The sequence below is a fragment of the Mycteria americana genome, chromosome 6 (assembly GCF_035582795.1).
Source record: "Mycteria americana isolate JAX WOST 10 ecotype Jacksonville Zoo and Gardens chromosome 6, USCA_MyAme_1.0, whole genome shotgun sequence".
In the NCBI taxonomy this organism is placed as follows: domain Eukaryota; kingdom Metazoa; phylum Chordata; class Aves; order Ciconiiformes; family Ciconiidae; genus Mycteria; species Mycteria americana.
This window is the reverse complement of record NC_134370.1, coordinates 68,036,495-68,064,065: the sequence shown is the minus strand read 5'-3', so window position 1 is coordinate 68,064,065 and position 27,571 is coordinate 68,036,495. Positions and strand designations below refer to the sequence as shown.

Below are 27,571 nucleotides of genomic sequence, written 5' to 3'. Positions count from 1 at the left end.
TTTTTTTTTTTTTCCTTCCAGAACTGGAGATAAGAAAGCTATTGCATGGAAGATCTTACCAAAGAAACCTTGTAAAAATCTGATGAACACTTTAAGTAATTTATATCAGCAACTGGCAGAATGTGAGTGGGAAAGTACATAGTAAGATTTACATTGGGTATAGTGTGCCACATTAACAGATAAATATAGCTAATTAAATATGTTCTTAAGTCACCCGTTACACTAAACATAATGTTTTCATAGAGAACGGAAAAATCTGTGCTTTAAGTCAAGAGATTAGAAGCCATGTAGGGGCTTTTGGGGTGGAGGAGACTTCCATATATATAAGGCAGTGCTCAATAGATATCCTTTTGTATTGATGTTATCCTCATACCAAAAAAAAATGCAGAGCTTTTATGAGAAGGGAATAGTAAAGCAAAGAGTAGGCCAGGACCTAATAAAGACCTTTTTTTTTGTCTTTAAAGCCTGCTCAAGCCTGCTGATGTCTTGATAATTGAGATAACTTTGACACAAGCTGACAGTACTTTACCTAAAATTTTAAGATGGAAATAACAAATGTTTTATAAACATTGGGGTTTTTAAATGTATAGCACAATTACTGGACATTTCTAAGAAAAAAATTGGTTGTTGATAGAATCCTCAAATATTGCAGAGCAAGGTATATTGAACCTTGTGAGAAAGCAGAAAAAGGGATAGGGCTGATGTTAGTGAAAAATCTTTAAAACAAAACATTTGGGAATATAAATGTACTCAAGGCCAGCTGATGTGCTTGGACGTCATAGCTAATAGGCTTTGTGAAGTGGGAAGGAAGTCCATCAGCACATTACCTGTCTGCTTAGAAGATGATTTCCGTAGACATTGGAGGGAGCCTTAAGGAGCAATAACGCAATTGTAAAATCAAGTTGCTGTGGCAGAGACAGCAAGTGGTTAAGACTTAAATCAGAGTATGAAAAGGATGGGGCTGATCAACACTGCATGTTTGAGAAATACATACCTGGAATGCATATTGCATGAGATCTCTGCAATTGTCACCTGAATTTAGGGCACTTTTTTTTTTTTTAAAGGCTGTTTACACCCTCTTGGCTATTGAGATCACTAGAATTTAGTCGTGTCCCAATTAGAATGTACAGAAACAGAAGTTTATTGGTGTGTGCTGCACAAAAAAATGTCTATAGCTGATAGGTGATAAAAATTGTCTGTTGCTTCAAAACTTTGATATATTTTACTGTGAGGATTTCCTCAGAAAAAGTTTTAAACCTTATGTTCTCCATACTTTATAAAAACAGAGTGGTACTGATATTTAAGCAATTTACTCTGTAATAAGAATTTAACATGATAACAGTATAAGGTTGGCTATAATTATATTATGTGGAAAGACAGTAATGAAACCATCCTTTCACTTTTTTGAGACATTATTAGAATGTTACCGTACTTTGTGTAGCAGTGAAGTCTTAGCTAGAGTTCTGATGGCTTTAAAATGTTGATACAAGTATCTACTTTAAGAATAGGGATTTTACTAGATCTTTTTAAAAAAATGCCTGCTTTCTCTCTGTATCAGTGTTTTGCATTGCGTTGTGTTTTGATGGCTCCACTTTGCAACTGAGTGGTGTTTTTCTGTGTATATAGGTACTTCATATGTATAGTCCACTTTTTGGGAACACTTTGAAATCAAAGGCACTGTAAAAAAAAAAAAAAAAGTAGTAAACACATCCTATCTATCTGTTTGTCCCTAAAATATGCTTCTTTAATCAGCTCTTGTATAAATCTTCACATGTTTTTTATACACAGCTTGCTTTGAGGGTTTTTTAAGCTCTGTCCATACTGGTTCTCTCTATTGCTGTAGTAACTAACGTGCTGAAAAGGTAAATGTATCTTGCTTTTGGTATTATCCAGAGATACGTGAGTTGTATAAGGTCAAGCTAAATCCATTGTCGCATGTCATGATTGAATTTAATCGCATATATTTTAATCTGTTCCAAACTTAATGGAGCTCAGTAATCAGTGAGTCTAGTAGAGTAAAGAGAAATTTTTTCTACCAATATTGGGGAAAAAAAATTATGTGAAATGTTATAATGTTGTTTTTGTTCACAGTGCAACAGAGACCAAGAGAAGATGCATTAATGGAATTAGCAATGAATGACTACGATTTTAATTCTGGGAAGAAATTGCATCTGTTAGATTTGGAGATCCAGGAAGCATTCCTGTGTTTCATGGCCTCAATACTAAAAGGTTACAGGTCTTATCTCAGGCCAATAACAGAGGCACCCTCTGAAACAGCCACAGATGCAAGTTCTCTCTTTGAGCTACAAGGTGAAGAGTCATAAACTTGGTTTATGTATATTAATTGATTATTTTAGATTCTCTCTGATTGACAGAATAAAAACATTTGCAGTGTTGGTGTTGTGAATGGTGGTGGAAATGTAAGTGCACACAAAATGGCATAGTAGTGGCAAAGATTACAGAAAGGTTATTGCTCGTTACTAGAATGTATGTTGACTTTTGTTGAGGGCTTATTTGTTTTACGCATTCTTACATGCTTCTGATTTCACTTTAGGTTTCCTCAAAAGTCGAGATCGTTCACATCAGAAGTTCTACACACTGATGACCAAAACTCAAATGTTTATTCGCTTCATTGAAGAGTGTTCTTTTGTCAGTGATAAGGATGCAAGCCTTGCATTTTTTGATGACTGCGTAGATAAAGTAAGCATGTCTTCATATGCATATAGTTTTTTAACTTCTGCCGTTGCTTGCATTATCTGATATAGCACAAGCAGAATATATTTGAAGTGCAAGTTTATCTCTATTTTTTTCTTTTACTTCCTTTTTTTTTTAGTCACTGGAGCCTTCCATTTTCCTCTTTTGTTGGGCTTTCTTTCATTTTCTGCTTCAAATTCTTGAAGGTGTAAATATAATATCGTGAGAACAAATTAGACGTGCTAATTTTCACATGTATGTAAGCTTCTGAAATACTGGCCCATAGTAAGAATTGTAATATTCTGACTGTAAAGTAGCAACTTTGAGCTTCTTTATCAAAGAATTGTATTCCTTAGATAAAACTACAAGCATTTTTATAGATTGTGTAATATTTCATGCAGCCATTTAGGAATGGGGTTGATGAGCAGCACAATAAAAGATATAAAGCAGTCTCACTATTTTTTAATCATTATAAATAGAAGGTTCCTTGACCTTTTTTTAAACAGTATGCTGGCCAGTTCTTTCTAATAGTAATTCTCTAGTTACCCTTAGAGAATTTTTAGAAGGCTTGTACTAAAAGTAAATAATTAAAATCACTCTTTATCAATTCTCCTTTCATACTGCTGTCACTTGCTTCCCCCAATTCAAAACCAGCTTGCTGATGTAAATATTTTAAATATAGTGCTTGTATTGACACTCTCTTCTTGGATATTTTCTAATGACCTTGTTATGAAATATTGATGGATATGAAATGTATGGGTTTCTTAAAGTAAGCAAGATTTATTATGGTGTGCCACATATAAGCTTTCCATAAGCTGACATATTTTGTGAGTTCTATTATTCTACCGTCGTGTTTGTGTTGCAGTAAAGGAATACCTTGCTATCTGTTGCTATGCTATTCTCTCGCTTGTAATGAGAAGGAAAGGCAGTTGTTAAGGATTATGTGACAAGGAGTGTGAAAGTGCAACATGATCACAATTGGTGTTTTTCGTGAAATAAGCTTAGAACTTCTGTTGGACTGGAGCTCACAGAATGTTGGATTTCCCAGTTAAAAGTGGATTTCTTTTTTAGTCTTCCGTGGAAGTATCACTCAGATTTTTAAAAATCCTAAGATATTTATAAGAAAGGTCCACATTAGTACAGTGTTGAGCTCTGAAGAACTAATTTTCTAAGAAGTACAGGTATATTAGCTTTTGAAAATTCATTGTATTTCCAAAGAGCGTCTATAAAAGTCTTTTGAGGCTGCTTGAGATTTTTTTCACGTTAGTTTTTGGTTTTGGAAGAACTGAACTGAAACCCACAATCTTATATCCCTGTTTGCTTCTATTGTAACATGAAAGAAATTTTTATGAATATTATAAGAAATTCCACATCTACTTGTCATCTTACTGGCTACCTGTAACACTCTATTCTGGGACACTGATGTTTAAGTAATGCACGGTTGTCTACGATTTCCTGTAAAGTAGGTCACCTGCTGTTTATTCCACAGGAATTAATACTGAAGACTATGAAAACTGCTATTTACGGTTTCTATTTATGGCTATTTCTGCTCTGAAAGTGTAGAAGAGCTGAAAGGAGTTGTTTTGAAAACAAATCTGAAAGCAGTTAAGTTTAAGTTTGACAGAAATATAAAAGCATGGTCTAATGGTATTTAATGCTCTTTATAGCTTTTGCTAGTCTCAATATTTTATTAGTAGTAGTTCTCAAAGTGTGCTTCACAGTTCTACAGCATGAGTTGCAGGTATTTGTAGGTTGTAAATTGATTTAATTACAAACATTTATGTAATGTTCACTCAATGAACTAGAATATATAGCTATATATATGCTATATGAACTGCTATATGAACTAGAACTTTAGCCAAGATACTCTACTTTGACCAGATACCAAATTTGGATGATTCCAATAAAGTGAATATTTATTTATATATTAATGTCTTTCACTAGGTGAATCAGTACCTGGAAGGGTATGCATGAAAGAGTGATGTCATGGGTTGAAAGATGATGGAACACTTTCTTATGGGTAGTTATAAGCCACTGGGTTGAGACAAATTTTAGGTACTGTGAAATTAGTTATCTATAAAATATAATCTAAGCCCTGCCTCAAATCATTTATAGGAATAGTTTAAGCTGAAGAGTAATCTCTTCTACATGTTATTTTATCCTAGGCGGCAGCAGCAGCAGAGATTGTAATTGATTACCCATTCTGTCTACTGAAAGATATGGTGTAATTGTCTCACAAGTTTTCATTTTTCTAGGAATTCAAAAATTATTTCAATTCAATACATATTTAAGCTACTGGCTTTATTGTATTTCACTGGTGAAACTTGTAACTGTGGGGTTTTTACATCCTTAGAAGTATTTAAATTGCCAAGTAAGATTTTGTTTATTTCTACTTTTCAGGAGCCATATGTTCTTGCTACTTGGCTGGTTCAATTTGCTGATACTTTCTATCTATCTCATGCAGTAAAATGTGTAATTAAGAACACCTCTTTGTATGTTTATCAAATTTTAAATAGTCAAGATTTCTACTGAAACTACTTGATATATTTCCACCTCACTGGAGGGAGAGAGCTGTGCAATATGCTTCTTTTCATATGTTGCTAAACTCTTAAGGCATGAAGAACATGCATCCTTGAGTTCCACAGGTTGCTTATTCATTTCCTTGAAATAACGTACCATTTGGCTGTAATTTGCTTGCCATTTAAGCCATTTAAATAATGGCTGTAAATGTAAACTGTGACAGTATTTGAGCTGAACACTGGGGCTGTCAATATGCGAATAAAAAGCACGTTCTGTGTGCTATGAACTAAATAGTTTTTTGACAGTGCCAACTCTTTGAGATGGAGACGTGTCTCATCCTGCAAGCAGAAGTAGCGCTTATGAGGTATTGGAGGAGTCACAATTGGTGACAGAAGATCAGAGACAAAGCAATACAAATACCAGTACAAATATCAAGTAAAAGCTCTCGGGTGAAATGTAATACATGTTATATTTGCTCTGTTCCTAGTGGCTTTCATAATGTGAACTGTAGCAGTAGGAAGCTTGAAGTATTGTTAAAGGCTTGTCTGTTCTTTTTCTCAAATGGAAACAGTTCATAGTTTCCCAAAATCTTGTTTGGGGTGGCCAAGTTTTGCTTTGGTTCTTTATTTTTGTCTCAAGCAATGGAATGAAATGCTTTCAGTAAAATTGTTGGACAGTTTGCTCCCACTTGATCCTGCAGCTTGATGCTCTGAAATTTGCCTGGAGCCTTGGAGTATGTCTCTGTCTGTCTTTAAAGCAGGGGCATTAATTTGGGAAGTGCAAATTTCTCCTCCTCTCTGCAACAGCCAGGCTAGCAAAGCAAAGATTTACGGTCAAATTGCCAGTTACAAAGCTGAAAACAAAATAAAACAGGTGCAGCCGTAATTTATGCTTAATTATAATATTAGTACAAGTTGCCTTTGTTATCCATGAACTGAATTTCTATCCTAGCTATGAGAGGACAGGACAACCCAATATGTGCTGTATTTTCACACATACAACTGTTATCTGAAAGAGAAAAAAATCATGAAGCTACCCTTCACCTTTCAGATTAGTTTTTCTAAAAAAACAGTAGTTACTTCTGTCCCAGTTTAATTTTAGTAAGGTCACATGTTTTTATTCCATTATCTTTTTGAATGCATGTGTATTTCTGCAATCTCTGCAAACAAGCATGACCTTAACGACTATGTAAGCGACTGAAATTGCTAGATAGTGTTGTTTGTAGATTCTGTATACATCACACAATTGGATGGTTTGTTATTGTTTTCAGTGGTTAAAATAGAGGGGGGGAAAAAGCTTTTATTGTCATATTTAAAAATAAATTTCAAGTTACTGCTGCAGTTGGAAACATAGTTCCAGAAATGGTTCTATTCAGAAAGATTAACCTCTTTGTACTACTTATAATATTTAACTGAAAACAGTCAATTCAGAGTATATCGTTAAACACCGATTATTGCATTGGGGTAAAGTTTACAAAAACAATGCAACGCCTACTATTCTCTTTATAATTTTGTAAGGCATCCTTACTTTTAAAGTGCAATCCTTTGATGCTGATACAGCCAGACTGCGCCCTGCTTGACCCTATAGCTTTAATGGCAGAAAATACAGTAACACTAGTAACTTTTTCTTCTAACATAACTTCTCCAGGTAGATATGGACAAAACTGGGGAAACACGACTTATAGAGCTGGATGAGTCATACAAGAGTGAGCATACGGTTTTCATAACACCACCTGAGATCCCTCATCTGCCAAATGGTGAAGAGCACCCTCTGCAATACAGGTAACCTCAGGACACAGTAGGATGCTAGCCAAAACCCTAACAGCTGCCCTTGTAGCGTTTAGTTTCTAGGTTCTTGTGATAGCCACGAAGTACAGATTTTTCCTGTCCCTTTATGTTGCTCAAGTAAAAAAGTGTATGTAAAATGCCTGGTGTGCCAGCTCTTCTGAAGTTTTAATGATTTTGTGTGCGTACGCAGAAGTAATAATACTTAATAAAGCTGGCTGTGTGTTCACATTGCATTGTCCTAGCTGTTGACACTTTTTAAGGTTAGAATTTAAATTAATGGACGCAGTCTGCTAGCCTGCTGCTACCGCTGATAACGATACAGGCTGCAGATACTCTTTGGAAAGAGATAGTACATTTCAAACAATCACTGAAAACTGGTGTTATTAATTTAGTAATTATGTCAAATGAGTTTGTCTATTGGTTTCTTCATTAATTCTGAGAAATATTTTTAAATCTAATTTAATCTTTTAGATAGTTTGATAATGTTCATATTGATTTTTATAAACTTCTGTCATGTGATGCTCACTAGGGACTAAGCCACACAGATTCTTCTTTTTTGTTAACTAGAATCAATACTAATGCATTTGACAGATTAAAGAAAATGCAATGAAAGCAAATGTATTTATCAATTTAAGTTGCTTACACTGAAATAACAGGTTAAGAGACTGTGCAGGCTTATGAAATCATGCAGGTGGATTAGTAAACCACTTTGTCAACGGGGTCTTTAAAGGTTTACTTTTGTGTTTTCTGTTTCCTGTGTAGCTTCTAGCGTGGCTGTGAAATTAATTTCATTAGCTATTATGTGACGTGTTTACTTTGGAACTGCCTTACTGGAGTTAAGTGACGCATTTCTTTTACAGCTATAATGGATTTCCAGTATTAAAACTAGATTTGTTTGAGCGACCTGAAGGATTTCTCACAGCACCAAATAACAAACTGTCCTCAAAAGCCAGTAGTCCCAACAGCCCATCACCGATGTTCAGGAGAACTAAACAGGTACTTGCAGATATTCTTGTAGCATGAGGTGCTTTGGAAAGTGACAGCTTGCTGCCTTCATCTTGAGGTTAGCTATAAAGACTGACTGGCAGTGGCTGCAGCTTATCTAGTGGATCTTCACTGATATGGTGACTATAGGGTAGCCATGCTAGTTGTTCTTTGGATGTTTACCTGTGCTTCTTGCCTGCACCGTATTGTGCAGGGCCCCTGTACACAGCTTGTCATTTGCTGTGCTGTCGCTTTACTTTCTGTGTTCTTCACGCTGTTCTCCGTGAGCATAAACTGTTTGGCTTGCACATCCACTTCGTGATTGCTTTTCACTATCCAGGGCTTTAAGAGGGGCTCTAACTTTCAAATGTTTCCTACAAAAAATGCAGACCAAAAGTAATAGACATAAATTTAAAGAAATGCAAGTTTTTAGGAGGGGAATATTGCACAGCAACTGTTTTTGGTATCACTCACTTTGCTTTCATTTTCTTTCCCACTTTATTACATTGTTCATATTAACGTTGCAGTTTCTGTAGGTGTAATGATATGTGTTCAGTTTTTAACGTGTAGGTTTGTGTAATGTGTATGTAAACCTACACAAATAATCTTTATGATTCTTTACAGGAAATTAAATCTGCACATAAAATCGCTAAGAAGTACTCATCCATACCACAGATGTGGTCCAGGTGTTTGTTACGTCACTGCTACGGTCTTTGGTTTATCTGCCTTCCTGCGTATGTGAAAGTGTGCCATTCAAAAGTCAGGGCTCTGAGAACTGCATATGATGTGCTACAAAAAATGCATGCCAAAAAAATAGATCCACCTGATGAGGTAAAATAAGTCAACCTCAGAATTTCAGAAATAGCCCATGGGTTTTATTGAATGGACTACGTGTTTGACTATAGATGCACAATACTAACTTGTGTGTATTTTCAGGTATGCTACCGAGTACTCATGCAACTGTGTGGACAGTATGGTCAGCCTGTGCTAGCAGTGAGAGTGCTTTTTGAAATGCAGAAAGCTGGTGTTGACCCTAATGCCATTACTTATGGCTACTACAATAAGGTAAGTATTTTTGAAAGAGGAGGAAAAAAAAAAAAAGGCATTTTTATCCAGGCAAATAGAAGCAAGCAAAATAAGGGAGCAGTTCGGATGTAATTCTGTCATTTCTAGTAACTGGAAGAAATACAAGACAGAATAATTGTGTTGTCTTTGTTTTTGTAAGTTTAGAAGTCTGCTTTATAACTGCCAATGCAACCCGACTTGAAATTTAAGTTAATGATTTCACACCTGACTGTTCCTTAAGATGACTTTATTTGACTTTGATATTTCTAAAATAGGCTGTTTTGGAAAGTACCTGGCCTTCAAGCAATCGAGGTGGCTATTTCCTATGGATGAAAATACGAAACGTTGTTTTAGGAATAGCACAGTTTAAAAAAGCATTGAAAAAGCTACCAGCAAGCACCTCACATACAGCTATTCCTGGTAGAGTATTCACATCCTTTTCTTTTTTATTTTCATGCTGATAAGAAAATTATTTCAAAAAGCTTTCTGTTGTGAATTTGATGATAAAACCGTTTTAGAGAAAAAATAAAATAAGTTCTTGCATAATTTTTAAAAAACAGCTTTTTTTTTTTTTCTTCGAATCCAAAATAGTCTGCTCTTTATTTATTGTATCAGCTCTTCATGGAGACAAAATATGAACCTGAAATCAATGTCATAATTATCCTAGTTCATACAATAGCCACTCTCATAACTGGCAGAAACTTCTGCCTTGTGTTTTTTTTGTTTTCCCCCTTTTTTGATGTTAGTTAAGAGGCAACTAGAACTAGTTCTTGAGTTTGTAGTACTGTTTGCAGGTTCTGTGTACCAAATGAAGTGATCATATATATATTTTTGTCTAGAATAGAAGTACAATATTTGAGGCTGTAAATTTTGGGGTTTTTTTCCTTTTCTTTCCAGTAAAGATTTACATGATGTTCAAATGCCTATATTACCATGCTGGTGATTACCTGTAGTTTGTATTTTTCATAGGTACTACTTTCCACAGTATTTATAACTTACTACTAGTAAAGCAAGATAGTACATTTTAACGTACCAGCAATATACTTAGTTTAGTTGTAGTTGACCTTGGAAGACCTTCACAATATACATGTATAAATGTATGAAGATCGTCTGAATTATCTTTCGAGGTCCCTTCCAACCAGGGCTATTCTATGATTCCAAATATGTACAAATAAATCTTTGCCCTGACAAACAGAATAGATATGACGGCCTTATGGCTAGAGTATTTCTCCTAGACTCAGGAGACTAGAGTCCTACTTCTGGCTCTATCACTAGCCTTCTGGATGACCTTGAACAAATTTACTTTATTTCTGCCTATTCTTCATGAAGCTGACCTTCCTGATAAACCACTTTTTTGAAACCCATCTGTGCAAAGCACTGTATGAGAGCTTAGCAATGTTGGTCGCAACTCAGACCATGTAAACTAAGGAAATGTAATTAGTCCTTTACTAAGGAACTGCCATTTATGTAATTAATGGTATTTGCTTTTGATGTCATCTGATTTTTTGAGATTTCTTTGCATGAGAGCACATAGCTAGAATGCATGCTGACTCTTCAGGCAATCCCAAAAACTTTTCCATAAATTCCAGAATATTTTGTTATCTTTACAATAGCAACAAGGTTTTTACCCTCTCTGTAGAGATTCAGTGCAGCATCTTTAGGGGAAGGAGGGAAAGCAGCTGACTTTTCAGCCATGTTGTACCCTCTTGATCCTGGACAGGTGCTTACTGTTATCTCCTAAACTGCATGGGAGTAAACCCCCTAAAGATGCTGTGGGACTTCAGGTTGACCTGGACAAAGCAGGTGGAATGCGCGTGGCTTGAAGTGCTCACTTAGTATTTATAGTTAACAGAAACTTCATCTGCTTTGTTGATTTGCTTTATTTTGGTGCTAATGCTTTATAACAACCTGGAAGAGGAACAACCACGTTAGTGTTAAGTAAATTTGGTTCTTGAAATCAGTCAATCAATCAGACTATATTAATAAAACTTGGGGCAGTGTTTTGTCTTAAGAATGACCAGATAGTGGCTTGAATGTTTGCAGGGGTTTTTTTGGGTTGTGTTGGTTATTTTTATTTTAATCTGATTTTGCAAACAAATTCATGGTTGCTGCTGCACCGTTTCAATTTTTTTACTTTCTAGAGTAAAACCATGAGAATTACATGCATTAACTCTGAGAAACATACTACGCTAAAATGAAACGATGTTTAGATGCCTCTTAGAGTTCTTGAAAAGATGTGACATTTTGATCAAATAAACCAGGCAAAAGATTCAAAGACAAGCAGTGCTTTAGTACAATATTTAAAAAAAAAAAAAAGTTGCAAATTACCCCTTTAATTTCATCCTGTAGAGCATTGCTTCAATGTTTATACTGTAAAAGTAAGCCAATCGTTTTTCTCATTTTTGTGGTAAAATGTTCACTGTTAATTGGAATGTACTTGATAAGAGGCCTTTGAATTACTGTGGATATTCAATTTATTCTGTTTAACAATGTCACGCTATTGAATACCACAATTGTCTTTATTCTGTCATTGCCCTGTTATGATAGGGGGACTTTCAGACTTTGGCAATAACACATCATTCAAAGAAGAAGCCAGGCAAGGGAAAACTTGTCTTCAAGATATACAAGAACAAAAAGAGGACAAGAGAGAGAGTGACTCCAGTTCTCGTATGTATCTTGTGAATACAGATATCTAGTTCATTGTGGATAAATAGGGATTTCAGCAAAAGCTAAGTGGGGCAGCTGATTTTTGTACAGTGAGTGTATGTGATAATGCCAGTTTATGCCCATGCCTTAAGTTCTTTTCTCTAAATGTAATTTTCTGGATGTGTTATGGTTTAACTTTTTAAATTACAGTTCTTTTTTCTCTCCTCTGTTTCAAATAAGTGATAATGGTAATATAAAGGCTTAATGATAATTACAGCTTAATGTTTTTGTCTTTTAAAAAAATTAAATTGCTTTATAGGCATAATCTACAGGAAAGGCTTTTCTACCAGTCCGTTTTCTTTATAAATCCCATAAGAGGAGAAGAGCTGAATTTTTGCAGGTCTGTGAGAAAGGTCTAAATTACTCGGCTCCCTGGGATTCTCAAAATTTAGGAAATGCATCAGAAATGAGAAGGGCTTTGGATTTGCTGTGGACCTTTTTTTTTTTTTCTTCAGGTTTTACATCTGCTGCTCATGATTCCCTTAACTGCAGTTGAGCAGCATAGGCTTTATGCAAGCATATAGCAGATCAGATTGTGTAGTAAGAATTTATAAGTACTATAGATTCCTATATACATTCATTGAAAATACTCTTCATAATAAATGTTCTCCTAATATAACTAATTAAATTTTTCAGTGAGCTTTCCCCTACTATTTGAGTTAACTATCCCCTTGTCAAGTGGAAGCGGTGTAAAAGTATGAGAATATGTGGAACCAGAAAAGTTAATTCACTGTTTTCTTTTCACCACAGTCTTCCTTCTAGCATTAGTATTTTTTCTTCAGTTTGCTTGAAAGTTTGTGTAAGTGTTGCCCATGGTCATAAGAACATACCTATAAGATGGCAGGCAGGTTATTTAGGTTTAATGAAACTTTTGAGGACACAGAAAATGTGAATTCTGCTGAAAGCTTGTATTATTTTTAGCCATAATTAAGACAAGTTTGTGGCTTTCTGTAGTAATACTATGTGCTGAAGATGTTTTGCACTTTTGAATACAATTTGAATATTAAATTGCTTGAATTCCTTTAGAGAAGAAATTGTCTATTTTGGGTAGCCACCTGATAACAGAATTTGTCTTTCATATCTAAGAAGTGAATATAAATACTGCAGCATTTGCTTTATTTGTCTTGCGTAGTCATGGTCAGAGCTCATTACCATGAGATCTGTACAAAGATAGGCGCATTGGCCCTGAGCTCTGGCAAAGGCAGGAGAAAATACTCTTACGCCTGTCCTTTGCAAGTGAACAAAGGTGGTCCTAGTCTCCACAACCACCACAAATTTTGGTATGCAAGTACTGGTTACTTGGATTCTGTGTACAGAAGCTTATGGAACTTCCAGTTATAAAAGTAACGCAGGGAACTAAATATCCATAGTTCAGTTGTTCCAGCTTGAAAAACTCTGCCCAAGTAGATATCAGCCTATGCATCATGGGATATGTACAATATGCTGTCGCTTAATCCTGCAGAAAGCATCTAATAGGTAATGGAAACTTGAGATTTAAATTAAGTTGCTTTAACTCTAAAGAACTGTTTGTCCTTTTCTATATACAGTGTCTGAAGTGGAGAGCGCAAAAGGGAGTGGTGACTGCCTACCTAAACTAAACTATCAGAACTCAAGTAATGCCAAAGCTGCTTCTAGCATAGTGCGGCTCAACGGTACAGTTGATAATACTGTAAGAGAAGCTAGCACAGGTGAGTGGAAGAGAAAATAGATTTTGATTCTTGTGCAGTTTTGTGTCTACATATTCTGTTTCTAACAAGAGCTCTAAGTAGTGTGCCCGAGTTCTGTTGTCCACAAAGCTTACAGTATTTTATTGGTGTAATGGCAGTGGCCAATGAAATTTGTGGGAGCAACTTTGTGCGGAGTGAGTTTAGGTTAGAGTCTGCTGTGTCAGGGAGATGTGTCTCAATATTCTGCATTTCCAGATTTTTTTTCTTGTTTGTCGTCCCCCGTCCCCCCCTTTTTTTTTTCTTTGCTATAGTTAACATCTGCTTCAAAAATCCCAGGTCTTGGTTTTTTTTTTTTCTTATAACCTCCAGCAACTAATAAATTCCTTCAGGATGGACAAGAGGTTTCTATGTAGTACAGTTAGAAGAAACTTTCAGGCATTTTCACAAGTCTTTAGTAATGTGAAATCTGGTTATTATAATACTGTAAGCTGTCCTTGAAATACTATAATATCTGCATCTAAAAAAGATAGTCTGCATCTTTATGCTCTGGCAAAACAGTGGAGATTTCTCTGGCAATAACTCCTTTTGTTGCCTCTATTTCTAATTCGTCAGGTTAGAAACTGTTGCACTTTTTTGCCATTTCCTAGATACTTTTGCTGTCCCTAGCTTTCAAACCTCTTAATAATGGAGTATCTCTCCAAAAGAAGAAACTAAATACATCTGAGACTTTTCGTGATGGTGTGTCTCAAAGTACTCTTGAGTTGTATGATTTGACTCCCTTTTAAATGTTTTATCGTCTGACCCTTCCTAAAAGTTATGACCATGGTCAACTCAACTTTTCAACCACTAGCACAATACATAGTGAATTCCATCTCTGTGTTGTAAACTGTTTGAAAGATGAGACAAACTTGCATTCTTTTGTAAGTTTGTTTAGTTTTCTTGCATAGCAAGAAATAAAGCACCTTGTTTCATCTGTTTTTCAGAGAGTTCTGTAGGATTGCTGTTTACATCATCTTTTGAGGATGGCAGTGAAGCAGAAGTTATAAAAAGTAAATCCTTAAGAAAGAGACATAAAAGCGCGGTAGAGCCTGTCTTAAGGGAGATACCATGGGAAAGCAGGAACCGTAATCTGAGTGGAGATGGCTTAGTGGGACTCATGATAAATAGAATAAATCAGGAAGCAAACCCTGGAGAAATTGTTGAAAAACTAGGAGCTGATGCCAAAATCCTATCTAGTGCATTACAGAAAAGCATAAGGCCAAAAACTCTTAATATCAGAACTTCGTCTTTAGGATCTAAGAGAGAAAGCCTGGAGAAAGAATCTAGTGATGAAGATGCAGCTTTTGATTGCAGTTTTACAGATAAAACAGAGTCTCCTGTTATCTTTGATCTGGAAGACTTGGATGCAGAACCTGAAACATCTACAGCAGTGAAATCCTCCAGTGAAAAATCTAGAAGGCTGCAAAGAAAGAGCAGCTTTCCAGTAAAGCCAGTTGAAAAGACAGATGTTGAAACTGGATTTGATCCACTGTCCCTGCTGGTTGCTGAGACAGAACAGCAGAAAGAGGATGAGGAGGAGGATGATGATAGAAGTGTTTCTACTCCATCTGCAAGGCGTGATTTAGCTGAAGAAATAGTCATGTACATGAACAACATGAGCAGCCCTTTGTCAAGTCGTGCCCCAAGCATTGAGTTGCAAAAACCGTATGATGACAGAAATGCTAATAAAAAGAGCCCAACAGTAATCCAGCCTTGCAGGAGGTCCAGCCTTCCCCCAAACTCCCCAAGGCCATCCTGTCTTACTAAATCCAAGAGTTATCACGCAAAAAATGAAGAAAGGCCAAGAGACAGGCTTTGGTCCTCCCCAGCTTATTCCCCAAACAGTCCAGCAAAGGAACAGCCACACGATGCAACTAGTGCATTAACACTTGTGTCTTCACCATCATTCAACTTGGATACGCTGTTAACGCCCAAGTTTGACGTTCTAAAGAGCAGCATGTTTTCTGCTGGAAAAGGAGTTGCAGAGAAAGCTAGCAAGTGGTACTCAAAATTTACAATGTATGCAGCATCCTCAAAGGTAAATTTTTATAATTACTCCACCCCCCGCCTAAGTTCCTGTAAGTTAAGGAAGAAGGTTTTTGTAAAGGTTTAATCACTGACTCCTATGTGATGAATCCCCCATTTGAATGACATGCATCATGGTAGACTATGTGCATTAAGTTGTTTTAATTATGTTTGAATTTCCAGGACCCTAATTTTATTGTCCTGAATCAAACAAAATTTTGGCCTAGCATGGGTTCAGAGGATATTTAATGGGAAAACCTAAGTATACTGTAGTGTGTTGACAGGGCAGAGAAGACTGCTTTGCCTTCCCTTATTTACCTAAAGAAAAAATCCTTAAATAAACAGTAATGGGTTTAATTCTTTACAGCTTTTATGAAGAAAAGGGAAATCTGCTTGTATTGATTACAAAGTGATTTAAAGCTAACTTTGAACTGAGGTCATTTGTTTAGAAAGTTCTTTGCTGCCACCAACTCAAACCAAAACTCATTTTATTCCCAGTCCTTGGGAATGAAAATAGACGCAGTTTGCTGTTGGTTTATTGTCTTAATGTGCTTAAAAGCTATCTGAGACTAATTAACTAAAGTATCAATGATGCCTTGCCTATCCTAATGCATTCCTACGGCCATTAATAACTTCTGTAGCAATGGTGGGAAAAAGTTATAGGATTAAAATGTTTAAGTTTTCCTGTAGCTCTTTTTATTCAGAGAATCTCTTAAAAAGAATCCTCATGTAGCTATTTAACCCTGAGTGAAACTTGCCTTGTTTCACATTTGTTCTGAATACAGATCTGAGCTGAGTGACTTTTCAAGGAGGGAAGTTCATGCCTTGAATTTACTGAGACAAAGAAGGCTCCCTCTTATTTTCAGAAATATTTTTGCTTTCTTTTTCCTCAGTGGAATTTGTTTTCTTCTCTCAGGATCAAAATTCAGACCGAGCAAGTGTTTCATCTCTTGGAGCTCTGGACTCGGAATCTACTTCTCTAACTGATGAAGATGTCTGCAATGATTTTGAAAGTGCTTCTCCTCAGGAGAACACCACATCAGAAATTAAGGGAATTGGCCTCAGCAGGACAAGCCTAGAAAGCTCAGCTTCCCATGATGGCTCATCAAAACAATTTGACCAGTGTGGTAAGAGACAGCTTTTGCATTGCATTTGTTGATCTGAACAAAAATATTCCAGTTTTAGAAGTTGTTCTTTCATAATTCTCAGTTTGGGATCATCCTAGTCATTAGTCCTTTTTGTGGAAGAGGTAAATTTTTATTTTCCTAACTGCAAACAATTACTCATACAGATACGTCCATAACTATGGATATTTTTATTGTAGAACCTTGTTTTGATGTTCGTTCTTGTGGAATAACTTGCACAGTAACATCCTGTCCCTGAATAAGTTTCTGGGTGGTACAGATATGCAAATAAGAGACCCTTTAAGCCCTTCAGTATTCATGCAATCATCTTATTTGTGTAAGCTGTACAGCTCCAGAAAACATCTATAAAAACTTCCAAAAGGTAACTTTTTTAGTCTGGTTTTGTTTTCTAAAAGTAGTAAAAATCCTTTTTGGAAAACTGTTATAATTTTCTGTAAGCCACTGTTGAAGCTGATTATCAGACAGGCTTTGTATTTTTTTTTTCTTCCCTAATCTGCGCTAGATAATTGGTAGTGACTGTTATATCAGTTTCTGTACTACTGTCATTATAGAGTACAGTGTGTTAAGCAGAATCAGGATGAAAGGAAGACCTGTCTACTTAGATCCCTCCACTTAACACCTAGAAGAGTATGCCCAGATTTGGCTCCCTAGTTTGTGGGATGTGGAGGAACTGGAGAGGGGCAGTGGAGGCTGCCATCATGGCCAGGGAATTGGGGCATCCTGAGGCTGAGAGGAGCCTGGCTCACTTAGTGTGGCGAAGAGAGGGGTCAGGGATATCTGCAGTCACAAGCAGCACCTCTTATCCTTCCCTAGTTTTTGTCCAGACAGAAAGTGTGGGTATGAATTACTTAATCTGTAAAATTTGTTTCCAAGCTACCAACTGTTGTAAAAGAAGAAAACCGAACATATGGAAATTCTGTGTTGGTAGATTTTATTTTTGCCGTTGTTGGTGCTGGGCATATGGCAGCCTCACACTGCAGCTTCACATTTCTTTCTGTCTGAGTATATCTGATTTGTTGAATCTTCCATCACACATTTTATAACTGCAGTATTGTTTGACCAGAAAAACAGTTCACTAAAAATGCATATTCTGCATAACTAATACTTTGGTTTTTTCCGGTTAATAGGGTCTCTTTCAAAGTTCCCTTTACCTGACAAATCAGAGTTGATATCTTCTTGCAGTACAAGTAGTACCAGTGTGTTTCAGAACTACGCTATGGAGGTACAGAATGATTTATTGATTGTAATTGATACACTAAAAGCGTGTGTCTTTAAATATAAACGGTATCTGAATCTCTGTTAAAGTTCAAAGCTTAAAACTAATCCACTGAAAGATAGATAAATATTTCTGACAGAGTAGGTTTCGTTTCAAATCTTGCTCTAGAAATGTCTCTATTGTAGTCACATCTTTTGGTCCTTAAAGCTGCAGTTCTCAAGAGTTTGAGAATTGGATGCCATTGAATTCAGGCATCTAAATCCCTTGCGCAGCTACATTTGTGTGAAGTGAAAATACCAAGTCTTAAATAGCACTATACATTTAAAAATACAGAATAGATAACTAGCTCTGTCTTGTGCCGGCTGCTAGTAAGATCATTTTGCTTTTCACTATTACACTGGATTTCAATTAATGACTAGTCATTTTCGTCCTTTTCCCCCCTCATTTCTATTATACAGGCAGTCACCACAGAAGAGTATTTAAATTCTAAGAATAATTTATGTAGATGCATAAATATTCCTGTACTATTATGTTTGCAAACAGATTACAAATGACATGTTATTGTTAATAAAAACATTGTTGAATAACTGGCTGGTTTTACTCTAGGAAGCCATAAAAGGATCACCTAACCCACTTAGCTAAATTATATTTATTTCACAAGCATTGTTCCAGATCCTAGTCTACTTGCTACAATAGAACAAAGACCTCCATTTAATAAATTTTTCAGACAATGGTCATTCCAATCATTTACCATCTCAGCTGTCTGCTAATGCAGTTTGGATTTAAGATTTAATAGTTGTTCTGAAGTACATAAAGTTAAACCCAAATGTTCCAACCTAAAGGCTGGGAACAGATACATGGCTGAACTTGTATGCAAGTGGTGAGCAGCATTCATCTAAGGGAAAAGATTTTGGCTATAGTTTCAACTGCTTTGTAAAAGAAGAATAGTTTTGAGAATGTGTTATAGTGGAGTTTATCTGCTGTATGCAGGTCCTCATCTCAAGCTGTTCACGATGTCGAACTTGTGACTGTTTGGTTCATGATGAAGAAATCATGGCAGGTTGGACAGCAGATGATTCAAATCTCAATACCACATGTCCTTTCTGTGGCAATTTATTTCTGCCTTTTTTAAGCATAGAAATCAGAGATCTTCGGCGACCTGGACGGTAATAACATTATTTGAATTTTCCTCAATTTTGAATGCTTATATTTGTGAAATGTTTTTTGTTTGTTTTTTAGATAGTACTAAGCTTTTTTTTTCCCTGCAGTTATTTTCTGAAGTCCAGCCCTTCTACAGAAAACATGCAGTTCCCATCACTTTTTGCAAATCAGAGCGGGAAGTCCTGTAACACTGCAGCTACTGTTGGCCTTGCTACATCTCTAATGTCTGTTCAAGAGGATATAAATTCAAATAGGTAAACCTGCATTTTCTGCATAGAAATTACTTTGGTTCTCTGTGGGTGTGCATGTATTCCTCATCAATAGAAATAAATTTAATAAGATATTGTCTGAAGAGGAGAAATTGATTTGAGAGAGGATCTCCTTGCTGCCTCTCCCTTATCTCCGAGTTGACCCCATCATGCTTTTTCAGCATGGTGTTTACCATTTAATCCCTAATATAAAAATTAATGTAGGCATCTGAAATTCTGCAAATTTTATGACCTCTTTTAGGATGTTTGTGTTCATTATCAGCACAAGGGGGAATAAAACTTGCACTGTAGCATGAATGAGTGTGGTGGCTGACGAGGTAGAATTTGAGGTGTCAGGCCGATTATTTCCAGTTTATTTCCGTCTGTTTGTGTATATGTTTGAGCACTCAGAGTAAAACAAAAAGATGAGATTCTTAAACTATTTTTTCCCCCCCCTCCTAGCAAATCTAAGCAGCATGACAATATTTGTGCCAGAAGTATCCAGATCCCCTCAGGAAGAAGACAAAATATCTCTGGGTCAGAATGTACAAGTCACCCTGTAGCAAGGAGTATCAGTACTTTTGGTCCATTGGAAGAAGATGAGAAGGAAAACCAGAAGATCAGCCATATCATTCCTACTGGTAGCCTGCCTGCTACTTTGCAAGGACCAACAGTGTGTAATTTTTCTACCTTAAATGTCATTTTCTTTAAGTGTGTGATAGATTAGAGAAATGTGAAACAGCGTTAATTAGGAGAACAGAATTAACCGTCCCAAATTATGACAAATACTAGCTTTTATTATTTAAACTAATATTAGTTGTAGCTTTTAGATGTTGGTGTGTCTTATAGGGAACAAAAGCATGCATAAGACTTTGTAAAGATAGTGACATTCCAACTAATGGCATTTCTTCTTTTTTACCATAGGATTCCTTGGGCCTAGAATGGCGCTTACCTAGTCCTGATCCTATCACAGTTCCGTATCTCAGTCCTCTAGTGGTATGGAAAGAGCTTGAGAGCTTACTTGAAAATGAAGGGGATCATGTAATAACAGTGGCGGACTTTGTAGATCATCATCCTATTGTGTTCTGGAATTTGGTGTGGTATTTCAGACGCTTGGACCTGCCCAGCAACTTACCAGGATTAATACTTTCTTCTGAGCACTGTAATAAAAACTCTAAGGTATGGAATCAGATAGGAAATACTGGCATATGAGAAATGCTTGTTTTCCCATATAGGCAATCATTAGGTAATTCAGTAACTCTTAGATATGCTGGGCCCAGTCCTGAATTGGTAAAGAATGTGTCAACTGAAGGAAAATATGCATAACTCCAGAACTTGGGCTCAGCAGTACTTGTGTGGGGTAAGTGTTTAGCTCTTATTAGTCACACTGTAATTTGTGATCCTCAGTTACAAAGAAGATAAGTTTCTAGTTGGTTTAATTGCAGTTTGATGACTAGTTAAGCAGTAGAAGGAGGAGGAAGTTATGATTTTAGGACTGTAGGAAGATATGCAAAATACTCATTTGAGTATTGTCACTGACATCCTGTTCAGATTTAGCTTTCTCTGGTTTTACAGCAGTTTAACATTAAAGCTTTTTACCATGAGGCCTATAGATGTGAAGGTATATTTTAAATACAGAAGTCCTCTGTCATGACTTTGTAATAAAATATCTTTATGTGTGTATTCTCCTGTTCAGATTCCGCGAAACTGTATGTCAGAGGACAGTAAATATGTTCTTATTCAGATGCTATGGGACAATATGAAATTGCATCAGGATCCAAGGCAGCCTCTGTATATTTTGTGGAATGCTCAGAGTAAGCTTTGTTTCTTGTGGTTTTTGGTGGTTTTTCTTAAAGAACGATTTTCATTTTGAGCAACTGAAGAATGTGGTTTAAAAAAAGATGTCTTTGGATAGTTCACGCAAGATAACTGATTTTTGATCATACTACTTTTTGTCTTGCAGGTCAAAATCGCACTCTTTTGTTTGAGAGTGAGTGTTAAGTTTGGTGTTGCTATTCTAAGTTTGTGTGACTTGTTTTGGGAGGGAGGGTGGTTGTATGTTTAGCAGTAAACTGCTTGAACAAGTTTAGTTTTCCAGCATACCCATTTCAAATCATTGATCAGTATCTCCAGTGGCTTTTTCTTCATTGGGAAGGGAGGATTAAGAGGGGATATGTTTCAGTGATACACTGAACTTATATTGACAGTTCATCCACTTAGCTTGTTTTCTTATTTTTACAATTTGCTTATTAAGAATTTTGTTGCCAGTGTTGGATCATATGCCTGAAAATAGTTCATGATTCATTACAGCTGTTGAGTTTTCTCTTACGTGCTTTTTGTGTTTCCTTACGTTGATATTCTTTTGACTTGATGTTTATTGTTCTTTGTTCATTACATATATATCAACATTTTCACAGTTTGTGTAGCCTCTCACTTTTTCTTAATAACTTTCTACTTGCTATGCAAAGAATATATTTATTCTTACAGCATTTCTAATGTTTTTCAGCCCAGAAGTACCCAATGGTCCATTTATTGCAAAAAGATGATGACTCTTTTAATCAGGAGCTCTTGAGAAGTATGGTGAAAAGCATTAAGATGAATGATGTGTACGGACCAATGAGTCAAATATTGGAGAGACTGAACAAATGGCCACATATTAAAAGACAAAGGTAAGAATACGAACATGCCGAACTGGAGCAAGGTTGGACAACAATAAGGCTATTGTAATATGAATTGTATTTTCATAGTGTGTTTTTAAAGAAAAAAGCACTGTTTTTGCAGGAGTGTTCTCAAATTTATCACTCAGTCTCAAATTTTCTTCTTTTTTGTGATAACTTTCACAAACTTATTTTAGAAAAAAAATCAGAGAAACTATTTTTCACTTTTTCCTCTCCTCTTTACAACCACCACCTTTTTTTCTTAACTCTGATGGGAAATCAAGTAGGGAGTGTGTATATGTGTGTGTTTTGTTATTAAATGTTATTTATATGTTAGTGGGATTTTAAAATAAAAAACCCTATACTTGTTCCTAGGGTGCATGGGTGGATTTTGTTTGTTTGTTTTTAAGTCTCAGTAGAGAACAGAGGGGAGCTAAGAAGAGAGTCTCATATTTAGGAAGGTATTTTCCATTAGCAGTGGAATTAGTGAAAATTATTTCCTATGAATTTGTATTTCTTGCCTGGATTTACTGATGCTTATTTATAGTAAGATATATAGCAGCCTTTTCAATGGCTGGAGTATTGACAAGGTGTTTATTTGCGTGTCTGCCTGCTTTTTCAAGATAACATAGAAATGCAGAAAAGCAAGCTCCTTACCTGTTTGTCAAATTTGGTGGAATTTGGTTGAGTGCCTTAAGTGCATGCTTCACTCTGCATGCACTCGGTGCAACTCCCAGCATGTCAGTGGACACCTTAAGGACCTACCACGAGTGATCTCCATATGTGGCGAGTCCAGGGCATTCTCCAGAGGTCAGAAATGACAACATTTTGGATGTGGCAATCAGGAATTATGTTCAAAATGCCACTTATTTTTAAAAATAAGTTATCTTTAAATGCTTCAATCTATTTTTAATATAGATTGTTTTGTGGTATATTATTGCGGTATATAAATTGACATTTCTTTTTACAATTTCAGGAGCCTTTACAGAGAAATACTATTTCTCTCACTTGTTGCCCTAGGAAGAGATAACATTGATATAGGTAAGTTTTATAAATTATTTGGATAAACATAGATGATGAATGTATGCAAACTAGTTTTTCAGCTTCCAAAAAAAAAAATCTGTAGATTAGATGTGTGTCATTCAACAGTAAGTGCTGAATAAAAAGGACTTTACAGTTATTTTCCGCTGATAAGCGTACTAGCTGTCATTGTATTTGGGTTGTGGTTTTGAGCATGGTATATAGAAGTTGTTTTCCTATTTCTGCAGATGCTTTCGACAGAGAGTACAAAATGGCCTATGATCGTCTCACAGCTAATCAAGTGAAGAATACTCATAACTGTGATAGACCACCAAGTACTGGAGTGATGGAATGCAGAAAGATTTTTGGAGAACCATATCTTTAAATATACCTAGATAAAGAGGTGATACCTATGATGTATACCTGTGTAAAATAACCACTTCAGTCACAAGGAACATCTCAGTCTTCAGTGTTTAAGAACGTATGTACGAATGTACTATGGCAGAAGGCCTTGGAAAAATTAGGCCTATCTACAGTTGTGGAAATGGACAGAGTGAAAAATGGGCCAAATATTATTTCCCTGTCCCTTGTCCTTTCTGCAAATCAGTGTGTAGAAAGGAAGATTCTAAACAAAATAAGTTCTTTAACTTGGGACAACATATTACAGTTCCCTTCTTAAAAAAAATTAAGTAACAGGTGGACAGAAACAATGCACTGAAACTAATGTGAGCGAAGTAAATTCTTCAAAATCTATTGTTTACATAGAATATTCATGATGTTATGAAGAGCATACAAAGTTGTATTATACATATTTTAAATTGTTTATAGTAAGTTGATATTTTTTTAATTTTTTAAATTACTGGAGTGAATTTTAAATGGACTTGCTGCATAAGCAATACAGTGGGGGTTTTTTTTTTGCAGTACACTGCTGTTTATAGTAACTTGTCCAGTTACTTTTTGAAGAGTGATTTGTTTTTAAAGCAGAATAGAAAATGTTAACCTTCACCTAGACAGTACTCTAGATACGGTTCTCTCATGCGCACATGGAAAATGTGTTACCACAGCAATCAGAAGGAAGGTATGGTAAACTTCTGTAAAACTCTACTAATGAACACACTGATGTCTCTGTAAAACACTTCTGTAGAAATCTCCTTTTCCTTTCCTGTTCCCTTCACTCCCCACTCCCTAGTAAAGAGAAAGCATACTGAAGAGTCCTACAGATTATGTTATGGAATCAGTACATCTCAGCTGTTGGCATTTGTTAATGTGACCTCATTACAGATGTAATACAAAGCAAATGACAGCCTGCAAGAAGTTCTTCATAAACATGCAGTGTTTGGAGTCTTGGTGGATGTGTTTGAAACACACTAAATATGGCACGTACATAATGCTAATCCAAAGCTTTTAACTGAAGTAGATACAGCAAACTTGCTACAGGGAATATATAGGGAATGTAACTTATTAGGGCATATTGTGCATAGTTAAATGTACTTGGAATGTTTGGTCTCTATTTCACAGGCAAAACTTTTTTTTTCTGTGAAGAAAAACGCTATGTCAGTCCTTGTGGTGGAGTCATGGCTTTTGACTCATGTTTTCTTGTTCTAGAGATTTAAAAAAAAAAACGTTCTGTGCTCTCAGTCACATAGCAACTCCTCACCAGAAGGTAGGCTACAGAGAAAATACCAGAAGTCTTGTATGGAGGTGGGAAAACAGACATTGAATTGTCTAAAACACCCTAAACAAATTGAACCATGCTTTAACAAATAGCTTTATTTTAAGTAATCTTAATGTTTTTTCAATTCTAATTTCTTTTATTTGTTGCTGTTGTTATACTTCTAAATATTCAGCTGTTACTTTAGATTTTATATTTTGGTCTGCCGACTAGCAGGTATTTTTTAAAATCTCTTTAGTTTGCAAGTGTAATAATACAGCAATATTTAGTTAGGCAGAAAGGAGATAAACTTTAAAGCTCACATTTACTTTATTAAATGAAATAGTGAGCCTCTTAGAGGCATAAATGAGAAGTAATGCTGCTATGAAGCTCTATGTAACCTCCTCCCAGACCTCTGTAAAGTAGTAAGAAGATGCTGCCCTAAGGAGAAAGGATTTAAAATTTGTAGAGCTGCAGGTATATGCTGATGATAATTGCAAGATGCAGTCTTGTTGGATACAGCTTTCATTGGGTAATACCTCTTCTCTAATTTGCTGCTAATTACGTGGCTGACCTTTTTGAAAGTATCCCCCCACCCTGAGGTGGAGCTAGCATGCTACACTTACAACATTTTTCACATTTAATTTATTTTAACAGCTTATCATGCTCTCCTTTTGTACTGCCATGCTTGTAAAGTATTCTTCGTGCATGAAATATAGCTACTTTTTTCACCCAGGTAGATGGTAAACAGTGTATCAGTGTAGGGTGGATACACACCCCCTTCATTCTTCTGAACTATTGTGAAAAACACCAGGTTATTTTTTAACATATTCACTGTAAGTACCTATTAGTGTGCATGTATGCTCTGCTCTGTACGGTAGGTACACTGTATTTACCAAGTAAAAGTTGCATACAGTAGTTGCTGTGTATATAAACTCATACATGTTTGTGCTGTGTATAAGGTAATGTTCCTAGCTCTTTGCAGTTCTGTTTCCCATGTCATTTACCACTTGGGGCAGCCACTGTTTTATAGGACCTTCAAGCCATGAAGGAGGGCAAGTGCTTTTTCCAGAGCTGCCGTGGTGTGTTAGAGGTACTGAGCTATGAAGCGAGCTTCCCACTTCCTATTTTAGTCTGGCAGAAGCGACTGAGCCTGGTCTCTAACCACCTCTCACTTACTAGGACATAACACTGCAACTGTGTGTGCTAGCACAGGAATAGATGCAGCGCTTGTAATACGTGGCCCACTTTCTCCATTCTAGTCCCAGCCTAGTTGTAAGTACTTCCAACTGTCTTCAGACTTAAAAAGCCAACAAGTTTGCCACTTCATTCAAATATCAACAGTCCTGCCAGTATTATCAGAAGAGTATATACTGTACCATGAAAAGGATTGTATATGCATCCTTCAGACAACAAACAATCTTACTGTGTTCTTGCATCCTCAGAGTGGCACTCCTGAAGCATTGCTGATGTTTATATGGGTGTGCTTTTAAATTACTGTATCATGTAGTAGTTCATCAAGTGAAATCATTATACTTAATGAATTGTTTTATAAAGTCTGTTGCAAGTCAGTCCACTATAGAAATACTATAATAAAATATAGTTGGAATAGTGATATGCTTTAAATGGGAAATTTTTCTCATGCAAGTCATAATGTTCAAAATGTAGGTCCTGAGGTGGATAATTTTTAAGCATCATACAATTCAATGTTGAAATAGTTTTCAAATCTCACTGTCCTTTATTAGAAAAGCAATTTGAATATATTTTCCAATACCGCAAAGATGAATAAATATTTGAGACATATTTTCAATTTAAAATTTTGTATGAACTGAATTTTCTCCTTTTGTGTACTAAATAATGCTTATGTCAAAAACCTTAAACAAAGGGTTTACATTTGCAGTGCAATATATATTTTGCTTTACTTATGGTTCCACTGGAATAATTACTGGAGATGAAATACTGAAATGTGAATAGAACTTGTGCTGTTTCTCTGACACTGCTAACTGTTTCCCATTTTGAGAAGGTTTGCTGTTGGTACAGTTACAGCCTGATGAATTAGACTTCCACTGGCAAATTAAATGATTTGTACCCCAAGAAAGATAAAATTCCTGCATGTAAAATCTTTGTGTAACAAATGGGAGATGCAAATAGTAATAACAGAGAGGGGTATTTCAGGATATTATCTCACTGGGATTTAAAAATGGTACTATGTTAGTCTGCAAGCAGCACTTTTTAAATGAATGGTTGTAGATTTGTAAATATGTAATGTTTAAATTTTATTTACCAAAAAACAGTATGTTGGATGTTTGCTTTGGTTTGTAGTTCCTTTAAAATATGCAAGTCAGTGTTCACAATGTTAAGGTTTTTTTCTGTCTCATCCAAAAAAGAAGTTTTACAGCAAGTCAATAAAAAGCTTAAAATCTTTCTGGTTATTTTCATTAACATTTTATTAGTTGGATTAGAATGACAGAAATGTCTGCAACTACATTTTTTGCTCACACGAAGCATTGTTAACAATAAACCTTTCAGGTTTGTTGATAGTTGATGTCAGTGGCATTTTTTCATAGTGGTTATGTAGAAGACAGTGCTAACAACAAGAATTAGTGCTGGATACAATAATCTGTAAATTTCAGAGATTAGTGTCAGGAGGAAAACAAAACTCAAGCAGTTCAGCTTCTTGTTGTAGTATTTCTGATTCCTGGTTTTAGTTTTTATTAATGGTAATGTGGTATCCTAATCCCAGATCCATTTAGTCTTGTTGCGGTAAGACGTAAATCCATATGACATCCCACTTGTATGGTGGCACTTACTGTAAGTTTTAGGGATTGTGTTACAAGATCAGATACAGATTTAAAAGGAGCCATATGGATAGCTTTCAGGATTGCTCTGCAACTCTCAAATCCTGTGTTCTTCTGCATGCAGAAATAACTCTTACTGCTTTGCTTTTTCCTTGAAAACCTTAGTATTACATTTCCCACAGTCTGAA

The 27,571-nt window shown here is 35.9% G+C and overlaps 1 protein-coding gene across 5 annotated transcripts in view; it reads left to right on the top strand.

Moving 5' to 3' along the window:
* DENND4A (DENN domain containing 4A) overlaps positions 1–27,009 on the top strand; it is a 57,870-nt gene extending 30,861 nt beyond the window's left edge. For 4 of the 5 annotated variants that reach the window (XM_075506374.1, XM_075506372.1, XM_075506373.1 and 1 more), the window contains exons 12-32: positions 22–122; positions 2,092–2,310; positions 2,555–2,700; positions 6,862–6,995; positions 7,862–7,997; positions 8,610–8,816; positions 8,922–9,050; positions 9,326–9,470; positions 11,598–11,717; positions 13,304–13,444; positions 14,407–15,500; positions 16,404–16,614; positions 17,760–17,854; positions 18,839–19,014; positions 19,117–19,263; positions 19,720–19,930; positions 20,182–20,436; positions 20,954–21,071; positions 21,764–21,926; positions 22,891–22,955; positions 23,183–27,009. In XM_075506374.1, the coding sequence (XP_075362489.1) occupies positions 22–122; positions 2,092–2,310; positions 2,555–2,700; positions 6,862–6,995; positions 7,862–7,997; positions 8,610–8,816; positions 8,922–9,050; positions 9,326–9,470; positions 11,598–11,717; positions 13,304–13,444; positions 14,407–15,500; positions 16,404–16,614; positions 17,760–17,854; positions 18,839–19,014; positions 19,117–19,263; positions 19,720–19,930; positions 20,182–20,436; positions 20,954–21,071; positions 21,764–21,926; positions 22,891–22,955; positions 23,183–23,319 (4,150 nt within the window). In that variant the 3' untranslated portion in view covers positions 23,320–27,009. The remainder of the gene's footprint in view (positions 1–21; positions 123–2,091; positions 2,311–2,554; positions 2,701–6,861; positions 6,996–7,861; positions 7,998–8,609; positions 8,817–8,921; positions 9,051–9,325; positions 9,471–11,597; positions 11,718–13,303; positions 13,445–14,406; positions 15,501–16,403; positions 16,615–17,759; positions 17,855–18,838; positions 19,015–19,116; positions 19,264–19,719; positions 19,931–20,181; positions 20,437–20,953; positions 21,072–21,763; positions 21,927–22,890; positions 22,956–23,182) is intronic. The other variant, XM_075506376.1, reaches the window with a different exon arrangement.
* The last annotated feature ends 562 nt before the right edge of the window (positions 27,010–27,571 follow it).